Source organism: Electrona antarctica (assembly GCF_951216825.1).
Source record: "Electrona antarctica genome assembly, chromosome: 3".
NCBI lineage: Eukaryota > Metazoa > Chordata > Actinopteri > Myctophiformes > Myctophidae > Electrona > Electrona antarctica.
Genome location: NC_136808.1, coordinates 41,864,194 through 41,887,502, shown reverse-complemented (window position 1 = coordinate 41,887,502; position 23,309 = coordinate 41,864,194). Strand labels below are relative to the sequence as shown.

At 42.7% G+C, this 23,309-nt stretch overlaps 1 protein-coding gene across 2 annotated transcripts in view; it reads left to right on the top strand.

Annotated features, from left to right (window-relative positions):
• The window catches only part of cskl (c-src tyrosine kinase-like), a 72,857-nt gene extending 52,849 nt beyond the window's left edge, over window positions 1-20,008 (top strand). For both annotated transcript variants that reach the window (XM_079496635.1, XM_079496634.1), the window contains 9 exons: window positions 3,727-3,946; window positions 10,552-10,645; window positions 12,315-12,380; window positions 12,753-12,852; window positions 14,297-14,387; window positions 15,424-15,497; window positions 15,838-16,033; window positions 16,881-16,967; window positions 18,423-20,008. In XM_079496635.1, the coding sequence (XP_079352761.1) occupies window positions 3,727-3,946; window positions 10,552-10,645; window positions 12,315-12,380; window positions 12,753-12,852; window positions 14,297-14,387; window positions 15,424-15,497; window positions 15,838-16,033; window positions 16,881-16,967; window positions 18,423-18,605 (1,111 nt within the window). In that variant the 3' untranslated portion in view covers window positions 18,606-20,008. The remainder of the gene's footprint in view (window positions 1-3,726; window positions 3,947-10,551; window positions 10,646-12,314; window positions 12,381-12,752; window positions 12,853-14,296; window positions 14,388-15,423; window positions 15,498-15,837; window positions 16,034-16,880; window positions 16,968-18,422) is intronic.
• Window positions 20,009-23,309: the final 3,301 nt, after the last annotated feature.

Sequence of the window (23,309 nt, the reverse complement as noted above, 5' to 3'; positions counted from 1 at the left end):
ATAATGCAGTGGTTCTCAAAGTTTTTCAAGTCAAGGAGCCCCAAACTGATATGTATTTGGTCCCCAATCTGAAAAGCAAGTGTGCGTAAGTCATCAGATGATGGGCCAGAACACAATCAAAGGTTTATGTACCACCTGGGACTTTGACAGACCGTCTTATACAATAACGAATATATCAATTGCTATAAAAGTTACTGAAGACATTTGTTTTAACTGCATACCGATACATATTGTGAAGGCTACATTCGTGAATGAGGACATTTAGTTAAAACACTGTTTTACGTCCTCCTGGTGGCAGTTGACAACACACACAAATGCGTGTGGGGAGGAATCAATTGGCGTAACGACAAAATTGGGGAGAAAAACAAACAAAAAATACATGTTTTATCTGTATCCCTGTTACCCCCACTTCCCTCTACTCTCTCTGGAGTCTGGAATCTCTCTCTCTCTCTCTCTGCTGCCCCCATGTGGCAGCCATGTGCTGTGGGTCACAGAGCCCCAGCAGCACCACCCTAGACCAGCTTGCCCGAGGAGCACAGATCCTGCATTCTCTCATCGCCTCGCCACGCCTTCGTGCCTCCTCTCTTTCTCCTTTCATTTGCTGGTTGTTTACCACGTTTTCTGGCATTTGATTGAATTTTTGAAGAAATGACAAAAATCCTCACAAACATCACATTTCTGAGTGACGTAATGGTCAAGACAAACCTCTGGTTGATTTCAGAGGACAAACCAGCCAATGTGGGGAGCACTGAGAGGCTGTGTCTTTGTCCTTTTTGGTGCGCGCACAAGCGCGCGCACGTGTGTGGCTGGCGTCAGGCTCAGGACTGAGCTTGCCCGATGCCTCCGATTAATGGGAGTTACCGTCCCGCGGTCTCTGCTGATCTAATCAAGTCTTTGGTCACATTAAGCTGCTTTGCCACAAGGATCCCAGTCTCTGACCTGGAGGAGGTGGAGGTAGAAGAGGAGTTGGAAGGTGGGAACTGGGAAGGACCAAAACGGGGTGAATCAATTAGACCCGCTGATTAGCGTCCACTCACACACACACACACACACACACACACACCCTGCAGGCTTAAGTCTTGATTTATACTTGTCTTGTGCTCCATTGTGCGCACCAAAAATAGCAGATCTGTATGACTGTATCTGTAAGCTCACAACACGCCGAAGCTGCATTTTCGGTGCGCGACAGCGGCTTGTGGCTAAGAAGAAATCACCCTTTCAGCTGCTACTTTTGGGTCTTATTAAACACCGTTTGTCTCACACAGGCAGTCTGATAGGAATCCATTATTTATCCTCCCATTGTTCTGTGGGCCTGGATGCTGCTGACAGCCTTTACAGTTTACATTTGACATGGTTGTCTCCGCCAGGCCGGACGGACTATGTTTTCACCCATGATGATGTCCGTCCCGTCAGTCATTCTGTGAACAGCTAATCTCCGGCATGTCATGCAGCATCACTGAGATACAATAAGAAAAAAAGGCATATTACTGTAGGTAGATCACTGACATACCTACACACTGCCAGACTAAAAGTATGTGTCACTGACATACTGCACTTGTCACTGATATAAATGTATTGTCCCCATCTATTTTTTAAATGTGTATATATATATTTTATATTATTTATGAAAAATAATAATTAATAATAGTAATACAGGGGTACAGGCTTTAGTTCCGACATACTATTGGTCAGAGTGTCATTAGACCGACAACCTAGCTCAAACCCTAACTTAACCCTAACCGCAAGCACGGAGCTTGCGCATGTTCGACCACATGTCTGACCGTTGTTCCCGCATGTCGGATCTTTGGTCTGTTGGATCTGCGTGTGCATCCTGAAACAAAAATTCTGCCCGACATTGATGATATGCAACCATTGTGTCATATGGTGCGAATAAGGCACAGTTAAAAAATATGGCCCAAAGACTACACTCTAAATCATGAGCTATATTTATCCTGTAGAGCGAGTGGTTCCCAGTGCTGCCTGCTCGGGTTGACCCGAGCCTGGCTTGCGGTCAGTTAAGGCCAGGGTTCACTGACCGTACCGTGTGGTGGGCACCGTGTGGTGAGAAGCGCCCTCTCTCTGACTCTCACCCCCATGGCAATGAACAGGGAGAGGGCGGGGCCCTGCATCTTCCCTCGGATGCTTAGTATTTTCCTGTTATTGCAGCGACTGTGCGTCAGTTTCCGACTCTATCCCTGTGTGTGTGCGTGCGTGCAAGAGACATGTTTCCTGTTGTTGGACCCAGGTACTTTCTCTCTGGTTCTTTGAGACAAGGCGTGCATGCCCTGCCCTGCCTTCCACAGCGTTGAGCAGCTGGCCAGAGGCTTAATTCTGACTTGTGCTGCTAAACCTGCTCTCTGTATCCTGATTAGAGGCGTGTGCATTGGCACTGCCCTCTCAATTCAATTCGATTAGGATTCACCATATTACTGCACAACATGGCACATTTTTCAGCATTCAATACAAGCAGTCGGATATACTGAACAGAACACCATATCTTATTTAGAATTATATTATATAAAGTATTATAATGATATATATTGTTTTATATAATTATATTTAGGCTTCGATTATTGATTATGTCACATTACTGATTTGCTGCATTGCATTGCATCGCTGCAAATGCTCCAAATCGCGATGCATTGCCAAATCGATTATTTTTGACACCATTAATTCTGATGGATTGAGAAGGAGGAGAAGAGGTGTCTCCCTCCAGCACAGCACTCCTAGATGAATGTAGAATGTAATCTGTTGAATTTGTGCTTTTGGGACCATTTCTAACAGCCAGGCAACACGTTGTGGCATCATCCTATGTACTGTGTTGCCTAATTGCTGTAGTGTGTACACACAGTCTCACACACACCACGGCCAATGGAATTGATACTGTGTGTGTGTGTGTGTGTGTGTGTGTGTGTGTGTGTGTGTGTGTGTGTGTGTGTGTGTGTGTGTGTGTGTGTGTGTGTGTGTGTGTGTGTGTGTGTGTGTGTGTGTGTGTGTGTGTGTGTGTGTGTGTGTGTGTGTGTGTTCTCTCTGTTCAAGTGTTTTTAGACAGATATCTTGTGTTGTGAACTTGTGTTTATAGTGAATTAAAGACTGTTGCAGTCCCCTCAAACACACATGGTCTGCTGTCCATGACCATGTATTTACCCTCTCGCTGTGTGTCTCTAGTGAGAGCAGATAACTAAAAAGGGGAGGGGCCGGTGGAAGTGTGAGGGAAAATAACGCGTTGTTGGAAATTTTTTATGTATATTTTGTCAGAGCACACCCAGAAGTAGTCGACTCTGAAAATGTATGATACGATAACGGAGTTTCATGTACACTGTACATTATGCAAGTACATTAAAGGTGCAGAAAGCACATTATCTCCATAGCCTGAATACTGGGGAATATTTGTGGAAAACGCGGAATTATTTGGAGCATGTGTGTGCTGTGAGACCCTGGTCAACGCTGACTCCAACTCCATGGGTATCGTTCTTGATTCTGGTAGGATAGGAATATGTTTAATACACTCTCATTTGCTCTTATGTCGTTTCCCAAAGATCCACTTGGGCTCGAAACGTCACATACAATGGTGCCAGAGAAATAGATTAAAAAACTTTCAGAGCTTTGATCCAGTGTGCAGATTCTATTTGCACCTGCATGGCACTCTAGTCTAGAGTGGATGTGCGTGCTTGTTCTGTTTGTTTCTCCCTCTCACCTCTCCTCCCTTGTGTCCGTTCCTTGCAGATGGTTCCATGGGAAGATAACCAGGGAGCAGGCGGAGCGGCTCCTCTACCCACCAGAAACGGGCCTGTTCCTGGTGAGGGAGAGCACCAACTACCCCGGGGACTACACCCTGTGTGTGAGCTGCGACGGCAAGGTGGAGCACTACCGCATTATCTATCACAACGGCAAGCTCACCATAGATGAAGAGGAGTACTTTGAAAACCTCATGCAGCTGGTGGAGGTGAGGGGAAGTGTTCATGTATCTCTGACAATGCAGGAGCACCAAACAAAATAAGAAAAAGGGACGTTGGTTCGAATCCCCACTGTGTCCTGTCACAAATTATCTGTGAGCACTGAATCAGTAACACATGGGATTTCAACCAGTGGGCCGTTGTGTGTTTTTCTTTTGAGGGGGGGGGGGGGTCCCAGGTGATAGTAAAGTGTATATTATCGTCTTTTTAGACCTTTTTAATCGCAAAAAGAATAATGGAAATATTGCTGCATCAAAAGTAATCAATAAAGTACTATAACAAATATTATAATAGGCAAACCACTGCACTAATGGGAAGATACAGTTGGAAGCTAACCTCTTTGCCTACTGGTCACAGCGGCTAATTGACCACTTGACCAATCAAATGTCATTTTTGAAAATGGAAGATGATCTTTTGAGAAATGGCTAATTACCTGCCAAAGTGGCACGTTGGTCCAACAAAATGTAATCAGCTGTGGCTAATAACCTTGCTGCAAAACTGAGTCAGCTATCGGCCATGTCCTTCAAAGAAACCCCTCTGGCGTATCTGTGGAAGAGTCACTACTTCAGACTGAGGGGAGAGTGTAGACAGCAGGAAAGAGTACATGAGAGGTAAGGAGATGGACAGGAGGGGAGGGGAAGTGAGGGAGACAAGAGAATACATCAAAGTTCAGGAGAGGAGAGAGGGGGCGGGAGAGCTGCCGAGGACTGACAACTGAAAACAAGGGGGAGAGAAAGGCACATATCTCAATGAGAGAGGGAATGAAGAAAGGAAATGGGGAGGAGGAGAGTCACTTGGAGATGAAAAGGAAAACGAGGGCGGACATGAGAAGGGAGAGAGATGGGGACGATAGAATGCTAGGGAGTGAAAAGGAGGTATGGAGAGAGGAACAGACAGATAACGAATGATGCAGGGTATAGGGTTGTTATCTCAGTGTTACTTGGTGTTAACTCACTGGCCTGAAGTGTGTCAGACGTGGACAGGAACGAACGAGCTGACTGCTCCTCTTAACATCTTAATTTAACTCTAGAGTGTAACTCACCCTTACAAGTGACAACGCGACCGGGAGTCGTTAATTTCCAATGAGCACTGGGAGAGGAGGAGAGGCAGAGAACGCAATGGGGCTCTATGCACAGCAGCCATATAATATATTGGGCATCTTCCTTACTTCCTTCACAGGTGTTACCAATGATTCATTGATTCTAATGAAGGCTCTGTTCCATTTAGCACAGTAGTTCTCAAACATTTTCATTTCAAGGACCCCCATAATTAGGGGACCTGATAAAAGCCAACAATGGCCAAAACATTGTGTACAGGGCCTGTAACGATGACAGTGTTTTAAAATAAACCAAACAACGAGGAGCAAAGCTGTGTGCAGACTTTTATATTTTCAGAAGATAATACGAGACATGGGGAAAATAACAGAATGAATAGGAAATAGAACATGCCTCTAGTCTCGTATCACTGTGCACAGATGTCAGTCGATCTGATAAAGTAGTTGATGGTCATGGACATGGTGTCATTATGTGCTTTCGCAGATCAGAGTAATTCAACACATGTACAGTATGTACTGGGTCAAGCAAATAAATGTCAGTCCTATAATCATACAATCATGATAGATATGATCATATAGCAGCCTCTCTTATCCCGCTCTCTGTCTCTCTCTCTTTCCGTTATCTGTTTTGCTCATTCTGTCCTATTTCCCCTTTGTTTCTTGCTTCTATTTCATTATTATCTGCCCTCTGTCTGTGTGTTGCTCTTTATTTGGCTGATGAGGTAATTCTTTACATTCGTATGTATTTTCCCTGCATGTTCTGTGTTCCACTGCTCCATTGGCCTGTCCCTACAGGCTCCACACAGGTCCTCGGCAGACCACGCACGTTCGCTTGCATGGAGCTTGCCTTTTCAGCATAGTGTATGTATGGGTGCAAGGAAGCGAAATTGTACTGTTTGTGTCTAGTCCATAATATCCTATATTAAAACTGGGATGTGTGCGTCACAAACAGTGGCGGAGGGAATGTCCCACGGGCCCTGATGCAAGATTGACAGCCCAGCCCTCCCTTCAGCTGCAGCATACCTGAGGCAATGAATATACATACAGTAGGCGCACAGGTTGCATATCGAAATATAGCTCCGTAACCATTACAAACGGTCTCCCTTTACCTCCCAATGAACTATATTTTACACTGGTTACTATTGACAGGAAATGTAGTCTTAAATCGCGGTAACTTAACAGCGTGTGTTTGTGGGAGAGAGAGAGATTACAGTTTACTATGGTAGGAGCGGCCGCCGGGCCCCTTCCCCCCGCGGGCATCTACTGCTTCTACTATATGCACGCGCCTGGTCACAAATGTGAGTATGTGACATACTGACAATTTATTGGCCGAATTGGGCAACAATTCGGTCACAACCACGACATCAGGATGTGATGTAAGTTGGTGCAAGAATTGAAATTTCACAAACATGATATCCGGACGTGATTGGCCAAGCTTCGCAAATCGGTGTAGATGAGGAAAGAAAACAAAAAATAAATCTACATATGGTTTTCCTAAATCTATCACAGTGGAGCACAGGTAGCAGTTACATTGTTAGTAAGTGAATTATGCTCTTTGTGGTGTGTACAGTGTCTACACTGTTGGCAGGCAGATTGTTATCTCGCATAGGCAGACCTCCGTCTGATTATCTCAAAGAGGCCAGTTACTTTCATAGAGATATGCAGGATGTTTTTGTATGAGCACTTTATGGTAAATGCAGCACAGGATGAAAGAGATGAAAAGGCTCAAATCTTTGATTTGATCACAGAGAGTTCAGAGCCTGTGCACTGCCTCCGTTTTGTATTCAGTAAAACAGTGGTTCTCAAACCTTTTGCATGTCAAAGACCCGCCAAATTGATACATCTATCTGAAAATGTGTTGTGCCAGGGTCAATTTGCAACAAATTGAGTTAAAAATCTCTCAAAGATTTACACACATTTACACTATTGTTATAATATAGATCGACACGCTATGAGCTTGCTATTTCCGAATATCCAAAGTATCAAATATGGTTAAAGTACCAGTAGTTAAAATTATTGTGACACTAATTTAGCTAGTGGCCCCCTGGTACCAGATGCCACTTTTAGAACCAGTGCTCTAAAACGTTCAAAGGAGCGAATGGGTCAGCAATTGTTCATAACATAATTATTCAACATATTCATCATCTATCCTTCTCTGAAATGATTGGCACTAGAGCACGCTCAGTTCGGGACTTATGTCCCCTAGTATTTGGATAAACAGATAGAGACTTATATTATATGATACCCATAATATACACAAGTTAAACTACAGTAAATTGTTGCATGACATTCAGATATTCCAGTGGTTCGACATAGTTTATGGCCGTTTAAAGATTCCAAATGCATTGCTCATTTGTTCAACTTCAACATAGCTCATCTAACACACACACACTTAGCTTGTAGATCTGCTATTTTTGTAGACTTTTCAGTTTTTACCTATTATGACATGACCAGAAAAGGGACGCTAAAAAGGGACGTGGTTAGCTTGTGTGTATACGCACACACACACACACACACACACACACACACACACACACACAGAGAAACACACACACAAAGGGAAAAAAGAAATAAAGCAACATCCTAAACGTAATAATATATTAACTAAGAGAAGAAATAACAATATAAAGAAATTAACACTAAGAAACAAGGAGATTTTGGTTTCAGCCATGAAGCACTGCAGCAAACAGATTAAAGGAGGCCTTGTAGCAGTTGAGACATGATTGTTCAGGATAATTCAATATTGTCCAAATAGTCTTAATATTTTATAGAAGAAGAGGTGTGGTGTTCAGGGAGGATTTATAAGCATCAAGACATTACAGAGTTGTGAAAGTTAATCTGTGCTTCCCAATATTCCGTGCACTGAATGTACGTAGTTGTTCTCGAATGTCCTGTGAAACTATTTAATGACGGGGTGAAATGACTGGAGCTGTGAAGAATGCACTGGAACAGTCAGAGAAGGTCTAGTTGTTCATGTGCTGACAAGACTGTCTCTTGAGCTGCCTTTCAATGTTGTTATCTCACCGCACTTCCTTCACTCTGCTGCCCTCTGCTGGTCAGGACTGTACCACATCATGGTGCCTAGTCCAGTCCACTACTGATGATGAGATACAATTGGATAGAGGGTGAATTTACACCAAACACAAATGCCACTCCCAAATATCTAGACGAGCTTACAGGACCAGTAAAATATACAATGTAGGCATGGGAGTTGCAGTGTAACAATGGCATGTGTATTGTATTTCCAGCATATAGCATATGCATGCCATTTGTGTTCATATTTTTACCCGCTTTTTTCCACGATTTAATCGTTATGCCAATTGACTCCTCCACACACACATTTCTGTGTTGTCAGTTGTCACTGCTGTATCCTATACTGACTCACCTACCAGTCAGACGTAGAGCCTTTGTCCTACTACTCACGCGGCCCGCCCAACAGTCCCTGCTGCCTGGTGCCCGCCCCAATCCATAGGATTACATGCAGTGAAAGCTATCACCCTCCAATCCCCGTGAACAACGGTCGCGTAGACTGGATGCATCACGGTGGATTCGAACCCACAACCTCTGCGGTCGTTGATTTCTCCTTTTGATTATCTACTTTCAACTGGTGTCCATATTTTGCCAGTTCAGTTACACAACTTATTCCAGCCATTTAGCAGTTGTACAGGTTGATTCCCCAGAGAGCTCAGCTGTCTGCCTCATCCGGTGTATAGACCCGACTGTCCCAGGAGCAGAAACAGTCCTAAAGTTGGATCCCCACTGTGCCCATCTGTCCGGTCCCAGTGTCCTGGAGCTAGACTCTCATCTAAATGTATCTCTGTGTCACTCTGGGTCAGAGCATCAGCTAAGCGACTCAAATGTGAAGGTCCCAAATATTTGATCCCCTGCCTAAGTGTGTCCTTGAGGAAGGATGCCTCCTGAATTGCTACATGGCAATGGATCCATTCATTTTGTACACTCTTATAGAGTTAAATGAACAATCCAAATGTTAACACCACCACCTAGTGCTCTGTGGGCATTAGCTCATCTCCCTGCAGAGGAGGGAAAGAATCGATCAATAAAAATCAATAGAGTATCACTAGGAGAGGGAAGGTTTTTACTCAGACATTTAAGAACTGCTATATATGATAAATGCAGCCACCAAGGGGTCGGCCATGCTGGAGTGTCCTTGGGCTACACTGAAACTGTACCCCACCTCCCGGGGGAGGAGGGGAGAGGGCTATTACTTGGTGGTGACCGCCTGTTGTAGGAGGGCAGGGCATGTGAAAAGACTCTTTGAGTGTAAATAAAGTTTGACAACAGCCAGTGTGGAGGATTGCACTTGACTCCTGCTGACTTGGGAGGTGAGCTGCTATTGACAGCAGCAGCTTTTGTTTGTTGCTGTGTGTCTGGGGGGGTCAAAGGTCAGCCTCCGTGACCTCTCCCACACCCACACACCACTCCTCTCCTGCTGGTTCCCACATTCAGCTCTCATCATCATCATCCCCTCCCCTCCTCTCCTCCTCCCGAGCTGTGGTGAATTCAATGGAAGAGCAGCACTTTGTGGTTCTATCCTGTTATGGAACGTCTTATTTAAGCACTTAAGCCCTGTATATAATTTGCCGTACGACAAATAATGAAAATACTAATAGCCAATCGTATGAGCTTATAAATTGGCTATTTAGCTATTTTTTAAAACACCAAAATTAACAAATTCCTATTTTTTTCTTTTTCTTTTCTTTTTTTAATGTTGAGACATTTTGATAAAGTTGCTTATGTGCCCAAATTAGGGACATCAGGGTTGAGGTGGTTGCTTTTGTTAATTCAGTGCACACTGCTGAGTTTAGCTGTTTATCTGGTTCTCTCTCTGCCTCTGTCTAAGACACCATTGTTCACACATGACTCTCCACTTGTGTTCTCATTGTGCAACATGTTTTTGTTCTGGTGCGTACTACCTACAGTAGGTTTATGTTCTGGTGCGTACTACGTAGCTACGGTAGGTGGTTAGAAACCTACACATCAGCAGAAGCTAGACTAGACCATCCACTCTCCTAAATCAACAATTAGCAGAAACATAATTTATTGACAAATAACACATTTCTATTTTTATATGCTGTATTAGAATTTATTGTAATCATGTTCCGGTTACCCTTCCGTCAGGCACTTTTGAAGACCATAGTAGAAATAAGGTTTTGAGGGGTGCTAGTCCCTCCTATACCCAGCTTTGTCTGATTGTGTGAACACAAACACGGTGATTTGATTGGCTGATCGCCCCATAGCAAAGTACATATTGAGGATAAAAAGTGAAGGCAGAAAAGTGAAGACCCCAAAAGTGATTGTCCGGAATGACATTTGTGATGATTTGATTGGCTGAGCACTGAATGTGATGTAGGATGATAAGAGCGCCCCTCGCTTCACACAAGTGTGAATTGTTACTTTACTTTTATGTGTTGTCCTCAATTAATATTGATTTGCTCTCTCTCTCTCTCTCTCTCTCTCTCTGTCTCTCTCTCCCTCCCTGTCTCTCTCTCTCTCTCCCTCCCTCCCTCCCTCCCTCTCCAGCATTACACCAAAGATGCTGATGGGCTGTGCACAAGGCTGATGAAACCTAAGCTAATGGAGGGAACAGTGGCAGCGCAGGATGAGTTCTCCAGGAGTAAGGACACACATACCAAGATCACCCAGTGCAGCACATGGACACACACACACACACACACACACACACACACACACACACACACACACACACTCTCTCTCACTCGGGACCACACTCTCACTCATCCATCCTCTTTTAACAGTGTGCTATTGTCCTACCACCACGAATAGGCTAAGGGTTATTAATCTCACTCAGAGACACTGCTGTGCTGACTGTCTGGGTAAAGATCATCCCCACCAGACACAAGACCTATCTTATCTATCTTATCTAGCTCCCAACATCAAAGGACCCCTTTTACAAATGGCCTCATCATGTGACTGAATTGACCTGAATTATGTGCTCTAATGAGATCACCTGGGATTCTGCTTTGTTGTTGAACAACACTTGGAATACATACAGTAATTCCAGTTTGAAAGCACCCGAGAATCGAGATGTGTTCCAAGTTATGATCACCCAAACCAGCTCTGAGGTTTGGCTTTAAAATCTTAATTCAGGTGTAATTCGGGTAACACACAGCTGGAATGATCCATGTTTGAAATGCACAATAATGGCAGAAATAAAATGTCAATTGACCTAAATGTCAATTTACCCTTTGCGTGACAAGTGTCAAACAACGACAAAAGTGAGATGCGAGTGTTGTGTACCCTTTCAAACAATCAATGGTCATCAGTCACATATGCTTCATTAAATGTTGCATACTCAGATTTGTTGAGAAGATGAAGTAAGCTCTGTGATAAATTATCATCGTGTAACACTCAAAGCAATAACTGAGGTAATAAACCTTTAAGTATTATCCTCTGTCACTTTGTTTGATATCATTTCTTCTGCATTCAACCAAGGGAAATTCATTGTGAAAACAGCAGATTCTCATACTTAAGGAGCAGAGAAATGTTAAGTGTTATTGCCTTTAGCTAACTTGTATATATTGAAATGTTATTTCCTTTAGAGGATAGCCCCTTGAGATGTATCATCTCGTTTTAGAGGGGGTCCTCGGGCACAACACAATGAATACAGTACATAGACAAAACAATACATTAAACATGTCGACACAGAACAATACACTTAACAAAACATAGATGCTCTCCAAACCACTCAAACACTACATCAAGACCAGAAGCAACTGCACTGAAACACCTAACAAAATACTAATAATAGTGATACTAATAATGAAAATAATAAAGATAAAGATAAAAAGAAAAAGAATAATCAAGCATTAAAGTACACACATCAAAAACAAGTACAAATGGGTTTCAGGTTTACAAGCAAAGAAGCCTTGAAAATGTTAAATGATGTCAAGTTGTTCCAATCCGATGAAGCTTTAAACTGAAAAGCACGTCTCCCAATTTCATTAGATGTTGTGGGTACAGAAAAATAAAGTTGTTGAGTATGTCTAAGAGGGTATCTAGAGTTATATGTAACTAATAACTGTTTTAAATATGATGGATAATTAAAGTAAATGCACGTAAAAATGAAAAGCAACCAATTTAAGGTATCATACATGACACAGTGGTGTGTCTGGTAGGGACACCTCAAGACAAATCTACAGATACTATTGTACACAACATTCAATGAATGGAGATGAGCTTCAGTAGTATTCTGATAAATGATATCACCATGTAGCATAGACATCTATCTGTTTTTTATTTGCTCGTGTTTCTTGTGTTTCTAGGTGGCTGGGCTCTCAACAGAAAAGAGCTAAAACTACAGCAGACCATCGGCAAAGGAGAGTTTGGAGGTGAGGAGCTGAGCTGAGGACCTGGTCGACATGTTGTACAATACTTTACAGTCAAATAAAAAACATGGATCTTGAGATCCACATGTTAACAGTGTGGCTACACGTGGCCATCCTGTGATGTCAGTGGTACAGTATGTCATATATCCTATCCTATATATGAAAATTGGGAGGACCTCTGACACTCATGTCAGTACGTCTGACAGTCATGTCATCACGCTCATGTCTCCATGACTCGGCTTTAACCATATAGTCTTTTATGTACTACACCAACATTGGCCGAATATGGTCACCTTGATTTGCTCTAGGTACACGGATAACATTATCAATAAATAAATGCACATCTAAAATTCTGTGCGTGATTTTTCCTGTCAGATGTGATGGTAGGCGACTACCGAGGGACCAAGGTGGCGGTGAAGTGCATCAAGAATGATGCTACTGCTCAGGCATTCATCGCTGAGGCTTCTGTCATGACGTAAGCTTTGGATGAGTGACGCTGGGCATGCATTTCTGTTGCATTGGCTGATTATTTTATACTTTTATACTAACAGTACAGGCAGTACGGTCTAAGGTTATGCTAGGGGGTTCCAGAGGTCCCCAGCAAAAGTAATAAATATAATGAAAATCAATTTAACAACTTTAATCATAATATACAATACATTGTCTATTTGATGCGAGACGTTGTTAGCATGTAGATGAGATGAGATGAGATATACTTTATTAATCCCAGAGGGGAAATTGAAGCGTTACAACAGCATAATGTGACACATAAAAAGCTAAAACGACTGGACAAACAGAAGAACACAAATGGATCCCCCATACAAGATGTGTGTTGTTAAAAAAAATCAACTGCTATTTTCAAAATAATCTTGAAAATTGTTTGTATGGGGGATCCCTGGCACAATTTCTTTTAAGATGGGGGACGACTGTCAAAAACATTAAGTTATGGGTCCTTGAGTGAGTTAGCTATGCAAAACATAAATCATAATTTTGTCTACATTTCGTTATTTTCAAGGCAAAATAGCAAACCTTTGTTTCAATGCTCTGCCTTTCAATTATGGCAAGGCAAGAAACAAATACCATATGTCATTGCTAAAGTGAACTACTATGCTAAACTCTGGATTATTTATCTGGTTTTACTCTCTAAAGGGATTTAAAATGTTATTGTTCATATCTGCTTCCATGGGATTTAGTTTTTACATAATCTGTGCCATTTGGCTGAATATGCATTGAATTTTGCATTTGTATAATCATGTTTTCCTGGAGGGTCTAATGATACAAATGCAAAACATATTGGAGTAAAGCTCAGTAGAATCAGAAGGTATATTTGCAGAAAAAGTAAGGAAGGGGTCAGAGGATTCTACTATGAAGGTGTCGCGATTCCCGTTATGAACGATTCAAAATCGATTCATAATTTCCAAAAATCGAAAGAAAAAATATATATGTATTTAGATTTTGTTTCTGGTTGTAAGCTTACCCTAATCACAGTAAACATCATGTCTTCAGTAATTTTCAAGTTACTGTAGTATAGTCACTTCAGTTGGCTGGAGTAGATTGTGATGAAATCCTATGTATTGAATCGAGAATCATTTTGAATAGAGAATCGTTTTGAATCTGGAAAAAAAATGCTTTTGAACTTTTTTTATTTTGATTTTGAATCGAACCGTGACCCCAAGAATCGGAATCGAATCGAATCGTGGGACACCCAAAGATTCACAGCCCTATTATTTAACATATTCTTGAATTCACTCGATTAAAATACTTGCTTCCCATTTTGAAATGTCAGTTTGTAACCTATGATTACTCCCTCTTTACAGTTATCCCCCGAGATATGTATGTGTATTTCTGTGATTACGGTTGCAAAACAAACACCCATAACATGCTATTGTGATCCCTCTCTGTCTGCCCCACCCACACAGGCAGCTGAGGCACAACAACCTGGTCCAGTTACTTGGGGTGATCGTGGAGGAGAGAGGCAGCCTCTACATCGTTACAGAATACATGGCCAAGGTCTGACCACTTCTCCGTCGCCGACAACTCGTCTCCACCTGTTTCAAATCTAATGGATTTGCTAATTCTTATACATTTGCAAAAACAATACAGGACCCAGTGTACAAAACAACACAATATCACAACAGTATCTCTCCCTACTAATGTATTCTGTCCACAACCTTAGAACAATTGACTCACTTTTGAACCCTGGGCCCCTGGCTAACTACTTTCAACCTGGTGTCCCTAATAGCTCAACATCGCGTTGTGAGCTAATTGTGAGGCTATTGGTCATACATCAAAGTATATGTAGTAGGGTTTAACCACTTGAACCCCAGCATCCATATTCTGGGGGAAACATTAGCCAAAAATAGCAGATCTACAGGCTCACAGTGCTCTGCTATTTTTGGTGTAGACCGTAAACTGGATGTGATGTGGATGGGAATGAGTAGTATGCATCCTGCTGAGAGCCCTGTCCCAGTGGGCTGTGTTCAGTATCTGAACCAGAATCTTCCACCCTCCAATCCCCACTTGTTTTTCTCTCCTTCAACTTGAAGTCGACTTATTTGCTGTGTGTGCAATAAGAGCCAGCGTTTCAAAACACAAACTGCTTACACTGCTCTTGACTTGCACATTTACAATCATAGTGTAATTTCCAATGCATCGTCAGCATACCAGTGTATATCGTCCACTCTTGCTTACTAGTTGTATTATTATTTTCGGTCATCTTTCTACCCTCTTTCGTCTTACATCTAGCCGGGTTTCTAGGCTAGATTCACCTTAAATGTCTTTTTCACCCTAACTGTTCCTGTGTTAATGTTGTGTCCCTGTCCCCTCCACAGGGCAGTCTGTTCCTGTGTTAATGTTGTATCCCTGTCCTCCACAGGGCAGTCTGTTCCTGTGTTAATGTTGTGTCCCTGTCCCCACTACAGGGCAGTCTGTTCCTGTGTTAATGATGTTGTGTCCCTGTCCTCCACAGTGTTAATGTTGTGTCCCTGTCCCCACTATAGGGCAGTCTGTTCCTGTGTTAATGATGTTGTGTCCCTGTCCTCCACAGGGCAGTCTGGTCGACTACCTGCGCTCCCGAGGACGAACTGTCCTGGATGGAGACTGCCTACTGAAGTTCTCTCTGTAAGTGTCCTTCACCAGACAGACACTCTTAAGTACATTAAAAACAAAATCATGCTAAATCTCATTAGGTTTTCAACTTGAGTTTTAAAAAGGACACAGAGATACTTGACATGCATTATAAAACTCAAACTGTAAGTGTAGTTGGCGGAGGCATACAACACAACAGTGATGTGGTCATTTTAATGTTTTAACGTTATTTCTTGGCTGTGTTTTCTCCATTTCACCTTCTCTTTATATTTGTGTGTCCTAGTGCTGCTCGTAAAGCACTTTTAGCCACATTATAAAGGTAAACATTCACATGTTATGTTACTAATGCATGTGAATTCCATGTGTGTTTCAGTGATGTGTGTGAGGCCATGGAGTACCTGGAGGTCAACAACTTTGTCCACAGGGACCTGGCGGCCCGCAACGTGCTCGTATCCGATGACAACATTGCCAAGGTCAGCGACTTTGGCCTGACCAAGGAGGCCTCTTCTGTACAGGACACTGCCAAACTGCCCGTCAAATGGACCTCCCCCGAAGCCCTCCGAGAGAAGGTGAGAGGAGATGGGACTTGACAGACCTGGGTATTTGACAGTAGCTGTTTATCATTTTGGTGGCTTTTTATTTGTTTTTAATTTTATTATATGATGGTTCTGTCTAGATAATAAATGCTTTTGAATCTATCCTTGCTCAAGAGTGAGCTTGAAGCCTGTCCCAATGAGACCCCTCAGCTGCTTTATCATTGTTTGGGTTTGCTGTAACATCCCCGGGGACAGGGTACTAGATGGATCCAAGAAATACCACATAGCATCAGCCCATCATCAGTGGGCCAAGTTGACCACTTAAAACCCTATATATTTCAGGGCGCCCGCTGGCCAAGTGGTCCAGGCGCATGCCACATATAGGCTCTGGCCTGACAGCATGTTGCATGTTCCAGTCCCGTTCTTGACTACCTTTGCTACATGTCTCTCCCCTTCTCTCTCTCTCCCTCTTTCCTGTCAGGCTTCACTTGATACTATCAATGAAAAAAATAATAATAATAATAAAAAAATATATATATATATATATATATATATATTTTTTTTTTTCATTGAACAGGGTTCAGCAAGGTTCTATACTTGGTCCCCTACATCAAATCTCTACCAAAAAGAGCCGATATACAAGCTCACAATGTGTTATGAGCTTGTAGATCTGCTATTTCCTTTGAATGTACGTGTGGTCTTTGACTCATTTTGTTATCCTGTGTGGTAAACTCTTGAATACTAAAACATATCACTGTCTGCAATTTGCTAATGCTGCTTGATTGATGAATATAATGAAGTTAGAAGATGACCATCTATTTGATGAAAGAAGCTACTCTTCCCCCAGTGTGAATTTGTGATGTCTTGTCATATCCCACAGAGGTTTTCCACCAAGTCTGATGTGTGGAGCTACGGAATACTGCTTTGGGAGATCTACTCTTTTGGGCGTGTGCCTTACCCTAGAATAGTAAGTAATCTTAGCTGTGGCTCTCTAACATCTATGTGGAACTGGAAACTAATGATGTCCTGTCCTAATAAACTGCCCCTTTTGTTGTGCTGGCAAAATGTACTCTCACCGCTGTTCTTTTTGGCTCATTTGCACACTGAAAGAATCTAGAAGCAAAACGATAAAAACACAATGTTAAAACAACAGAAGGATGAGGTAAAAAATGATGTACTTTTACAGCTAAGAACAAAGAAAGTAAGTCGTTCATCAAAACCTCTCACCTCTCCAAAGCAAAGTAAAGAAGGTGGTGGTCCATGACAAATTTGAAAGTCGGCCCAAATGTGATTATGGTTAATGACTGTCCTGACCTCACAACACCAGTAGAGGGCAGGCTTCATTGTAGAAATGCAGTGCAAGGTGATTTAAAACGAGCAAAGAGTATATTAGATGCTTGGCAGACCTCCTATGTTTATAGAACAAACTGTATATCCCTCCTCTACTCAGTCTGACATGCCCTCGTCTTGAAGCGCAAATAAATTGTCTGCTCTGTTCTCATCTACCATATCTTCAAGCTCTTTTTGCTTAAAGGGACACTTCACCCTTCTTACATTTAGAAGATTTAGAACACTTTCCTGGGGGTCTTTATTTGTGTAAAATGTGGTTTTAGATATTTTAGATTTTAGCAGTGAGCCACTCAGCCCAGTGTCTCTGATGTCATGGCCACTGAGCTCACTTCCTTTCTGGACTACATTTCCCATAATGCTTTGGTGCACTGCTCCTTGTGGATAGGGGGAGGGCTGTCTTACTGAGACAACATGTAGTCCAGGAAATAACATGTAGTCAGTGTCCATGGCGAGGATGGGATCTTCAGCGGATTCTGTCGTTCTTCTGGGTTTTTGGAAACGCCCCCAGCCACTGCGTTTAGTTTTACTGAGGTTAAAAGGTTAGGTTTCTGGTTTAAGGACAGTGTTTTGTACCATACAATTGTATGTATAAGTACAGAACAAAGAATGTTTGCTTTCGCCATCTTTGTTGAAGAGGAGTCTGGGCAATTATGTTTTAGTCTTACTAGAATTACTAAAAGTTTCTAAATCTTATATTTAGATTTAGTCTGGCTTAATCTAGTCACCTCTGAGGTTGTTCAGTTTTACTGAGGTTAGGTTTAGGGTTAGGTTTAGACTGTCAATCACAGCGACTGGCCAGCCACAGCGCACCCTCTACGACCTTCAGGCAGTACCAGTAGTGGCACTACCCCACCAGGTCACCACAGAAGTTGTTGAGCTGTGTTTTTTTCACTTCTTCTTCTACTTCTTCTTCTTCTTCTTCTTCTTCGAAGGTGTCACTGTTTGTGGGAGCTGTGCTTAAATCACTTTTCTGAAACAGGGCCCACTTGAAAATCAAACTTCTTGAAATATATATTTTTTCATCGTAATGTTATATTATTTAAATCAGCTTGTGCTCCTCTCCCTCCCCCAGCCCCTGAAAGAGGTGGTGCCGCGGGTGGAGAAGGGCTACAAGATGGACGCCCCGGACGGCTGCCCTCCGGTGGTCTACGACCTGATGAAGCAGTGCTGGACCCTGGACTGTGTGGTCCGGCCCTCCTTCCGCATGCTGAGGGAGAAGCTGCAGCATATCAGATCCAAGGAGCTCTACCTGTGAAGAGGAGGGAGGGTGGGAGGAGGAGGAGGAGGGTGAAGAGGAGGACAAACGCAGCCATAGACAGCCCAGAAAGAATTAAGAAGAGGACGGTGGAGGCTGGGGCCTGCCTGTCTGTCCACCTCAGGACCACCACTACCAACACCTCCACCTGACCAAGTTGTCGGTCTGTGGGACTGCAATACTGCCCCCCCATCTCCCCTCACCTCCCCTCGGCTGTCCGTCAAGCCTCCTCTGCTTCCATTAAAGGACGGTTTCCTGTGTTGTATAGCCTTTTGCTGGACTGTTCACGCCCTCCTCTCTCTCACTCTCTCTCAATCCAAGATACTCCTCTCGGTCCAAGATACTCCTCTTCTGCCACTCGTAAGATCAATAGCTTTTCTTTTCTCCTCCTCCTCTCCTGGACATGAAAATAATTGGTGGTGGGGGGCTGGCCTTTTCCTCCACGTATTTGTCAGGTGCTCTATCTATTAATCTATCACTCTGCCCCCTCCATTTCTTCCCCTCTATCTCTCTCTCACACACTCTGAGCCCTTCATTCCTGGATCTCTGTTGTCAAGTGGCTCTGCATGCTTTTCCGTCACATCCCACCCTTCCCATCCAGCACCCCCTGTGCGGTCCCCCCTCCCCCTCCCAGTGTTTCCGTGTGGGGCCTTCGTTCTGTGCCAAAGTGCCTCCAGTCAACAGAGCTCCAGATTTACCCCCACCCCACCCCCTGCCAAGCCTCCAAAACTCCTCCAGTCAAACTGTTGTCTTTTGATTCTTTTTTTTTTTACGTCTTTTTTTTTTTCTTTTTTAATTTTTAATCCAAGGGGTGGTTTATTTGTCTTAGTGCTGTCTACATTACACCCCCCCCCCACCACCACACACACACACGATTATTTATGGGGGCGGGGTTCTTGATGTGTTCATAAGGAGAATGTGAATGGGAACAGAGGCGGCGTAGCCGGTAAATGTAACGCCCCTCCAACCTCAGCTTTGTGGCTCCTCCTACCTACTGATTCGCCACTGCCATGGTCTTCACGGCAACAAGGACAGAGCAGGAGAGAGAGAGGGCGGGATTGGGGCAGTTAACACGCAACACACACACACACACACAAACAAAACATGGTCGATTCATCATATGTGGGCTTGTTTTATATTAAAATATATTTAAAGGATTTAAAAAAATAAATTAAAAAAAGGAAAAGGAAGTGACTGGCGTTTGGGCGACAAAACAAAGGAAGTCAAGGAGGCAAGAGGAAATGACTGCTTTTGGATCAGAACGTGGTCGGTGTCCATGACCAATGGTGGGCGGGGGGGCTGGTGCATGCTGGGAGAGGCCTTTTGGGGTTTAACTGTCAGTGCTTTAAATGTTCATTGTTTTATTATGCTACCATGATTATGAATAAATCATTCCATCTGAACAGCGTGGAAATGGACATCTCAACAGTGGTATTATGGGCAGAGGGAACTTCATCGAGTATCCATAGCTGTTACAGTACTTTTCAGGATTCAAATTCAATAATTGCAAAAACGTAGCAGACTTTATACTAGAGACAACATACTTCTGATGCTTTTGTGTGATGGTGTAGTATGATCAAGTAGAGCGTTACGAAAAAACAGTTTAAATATGGAGATAAGGGGATTCTGCCCAACAAACCTCGTATCAAACCCTCATTGATCCCTGGAGTGAGATTAAGGTGTCGCAGCAGCAGCAACAATAAGAATGAAAAATGGGAGGTATACAGGAAAGCCAGAAGGTGTGTTCATACTGAAGGCGAAAATTATTTTGCCATGCAGCACGATTAAGGTCTCCACACACCGGACGCGAATCGGATGAGAATTCGGATTTTTAGTGGCGTTTCTCCATTGGTTTTCCGAAAAACGCGGCCAGTGTGCAACCACCTTTACAGTACATAGAGGCAATTGTAGAATATTGGCTTGAGTTCAAATAGTATGTGTACACAGTGATTGTCAGCATGTGTGCATAGGCAAATGGGTGCACACATGAATAAACCCAGAGGCCCAAATCATGTGAATGAAGTGACGCGAAGTACATGTATCTTCACCTCCTATGAGAACGCATCTTTAAGGTCCAGAACTAAACCAAAGACTTGGATTGAGTTTAGACTGGCTCTCGACATCTGCACTGAGTCTCTGAATGTGTGTGCAGACTATCAACTGCACCTCTGTGTTGAATGCAGAGGGGGGTGCTGTTTTGCAAATATAAGCAATCAAGGCAGGCAGGTAGTTTATTTCAAAAGCACACAGTGCCATCCAAGTAGCCAGACTCCTGCTTAGTTTACAGCTCAAATCAGTTTGTAACATCCCAAATAGCAGAAGAACATACATTTTTATTAAAGTTAGTATTAAATATAAAGAATTATTTCACAGAATCAAAGGTTTTATGGCCATGATTCACTAGGATCCTGGATGGCTTGATTCTAGGCTCAAAATAATCACCGGTGTATATAAATATTTTTGGAAATGTCTATGAAAACATAAATGGGGTCTCACTCTGGAACGATGGAACCAGAAAATGGCCACCACTGCTATGTCCCTAGCCGGGGTCCCCATGCTATTGCAAGTAGAGTTACTCTAAACCAGTGGTTTTCAACCCTTTTCACATCCAGGTCCATTATGTTCAACAATAATTATCTCTTACTCGTAGAATTAATTTTACTCTCAAGAGTTAAAGATCCAATACAGGACCATTTGGTTTCCAACTCTCCATTTAGCTGGGGACCACCTGGAACCTCCTCAAGGACCACTGGTTGAAAACAACTGCTCTAACCCATTTTCACACTCTAGAGTTAACATGTTGTAGGTCCTGTAGGTGGCTAGGAGCAGTCAGCTCGTTCCTGTCCACGGTCGAATTCTCAGACTGCCCTAAAAGTTCTGAAATAATAGTTCTGTTCTGTCTGTTTGTGTATTTATCTACAGCTCTATCTAAAAAATGAATATTGTGTAAAAGTTCATTTTCTTCCCTAATATAATTCAAAATGTGAAACTTTCATATATTCTCAATTCATTGTGCATAAAGTGAAGTATTTAAAACCTTTTTTGTTTAATCTCAAAATATTAGAATATTTTACGAGACCACAGAAAAAAATATTTTTAAAGCGAGAAATGTCGAACATCTGAAAAGTATATTAACGTAAGTCAATACTTGGTCTGGGCTACTTTTGAACAAATTATTTCATCAATGGGGCGTGGCATGGAGGTGATCAGCCTTTGTCACTGTTGAGGTGTTATCGAAGCCCAGGTTTGTTTTGATAACAGCCGTAAATGCATTAGTAACTGGTGGTGTACACCAGTTACTAGTAGTTTTGGCACTGTGGGCAGGTGCCAAATCGAGCTGGAAAGGAAAATTAGCATCTCCATGAAGCTTGTCAACATACTGAAGCACAATGTACTCTAAAAAGATGGCTGTGTTGAAACCGTTTTCACTCAGTGGACCAACACCAGCAGATAACATGGCCTAAATCATCACTGTGTTTTATCAAGTCCAGAGTCTCAACACAACCATGATATTTTACAGCACTGACCCTAACCCTAACCCTATTGATGCTGATCTTCCTTTTCCAGTAGCACAATCATCAAGATTAAAACAAAAAAAGGTTTTAAATACTTCACTTTATGCACAATGAATTGAGTATATATTATGGAAGTAAATTTACTTTTACGCAATATTCTATTTTTGAGTGGTGCAAACCACTCCAACAACCAGCTTTGTCTGTATCTATGTATCTATGTATGTGTGTACCTGTACGTGGGGCCACGTATAGGTGAGCATGGTTGCTATGGTTAGTGTGTGACGTCACTGCACCACTCAGTTCACACGGGTGTGATTTCTTTTTAGATGGAGCTGTATTATGAAGATGGTGCTGAGGCAGCGTTTCACTTTTACTCTCCATGGCTGACGCACTTCAGGGCCATCATTCGTTATCTATTCTGTCTGTCATCTCCTTCATGATTGCACAACCCTTATCACTTGGCCATTTAAAAACAAGTCATGTGCATATCGTCGCTGTCGGTTGGAAACCTTGTATGTCCAAAACTCTTCAGGAAATAGAAACAATAACCTGTTCCAATGGATCCAATTATTGGTCACAAGCTTTAATACTTTTGGATGAGGGCTATGTACACAGAGAATGGCAAACCAAAGATTGAAATAATGCGGATTTATTTTTCTTCTAGCAAGGAATAAAAAAATGTGTGTAGTGTTTCAAACAAAGGTAATTCAAGATAAAGAAAACAATCAATTTACTATGCCTAATTCAAGCACGACAGCCTGGAGATCATCTGACTCTGACTTGATCAAGGGACAGAGCCCCTCTTTCCTATCTTATACTCGAGGCTTATGTGGTGTCCCTCCCAACCTTCTCTGGGCTATAGGAGTACATATAGCCCAGGTGTACATGGTACAAGCCAAGGTGATGACCCCAGACAACAACAGAGTTGGTGTTACAGGAGGGCACCCTCGACCCCTTCCTCTTCATTATAGCCCTGGCCTGAACTATGCACTTACTTTCACTCTTAACAGACCTAGACATAACACATACATGACATCTGCCTGACCATGTAGAGAAGGCACCGGTGCTCCTGACCAGAGTTAATTGTGTCAAGTGGCCCTGAAAGAAGCAATTAAGTCAGGCTACATAAAATACCTGCATGGGCTCGTTATAGGTCATCTTGACCTTAAAGTGAGGAAACCACTTGCAC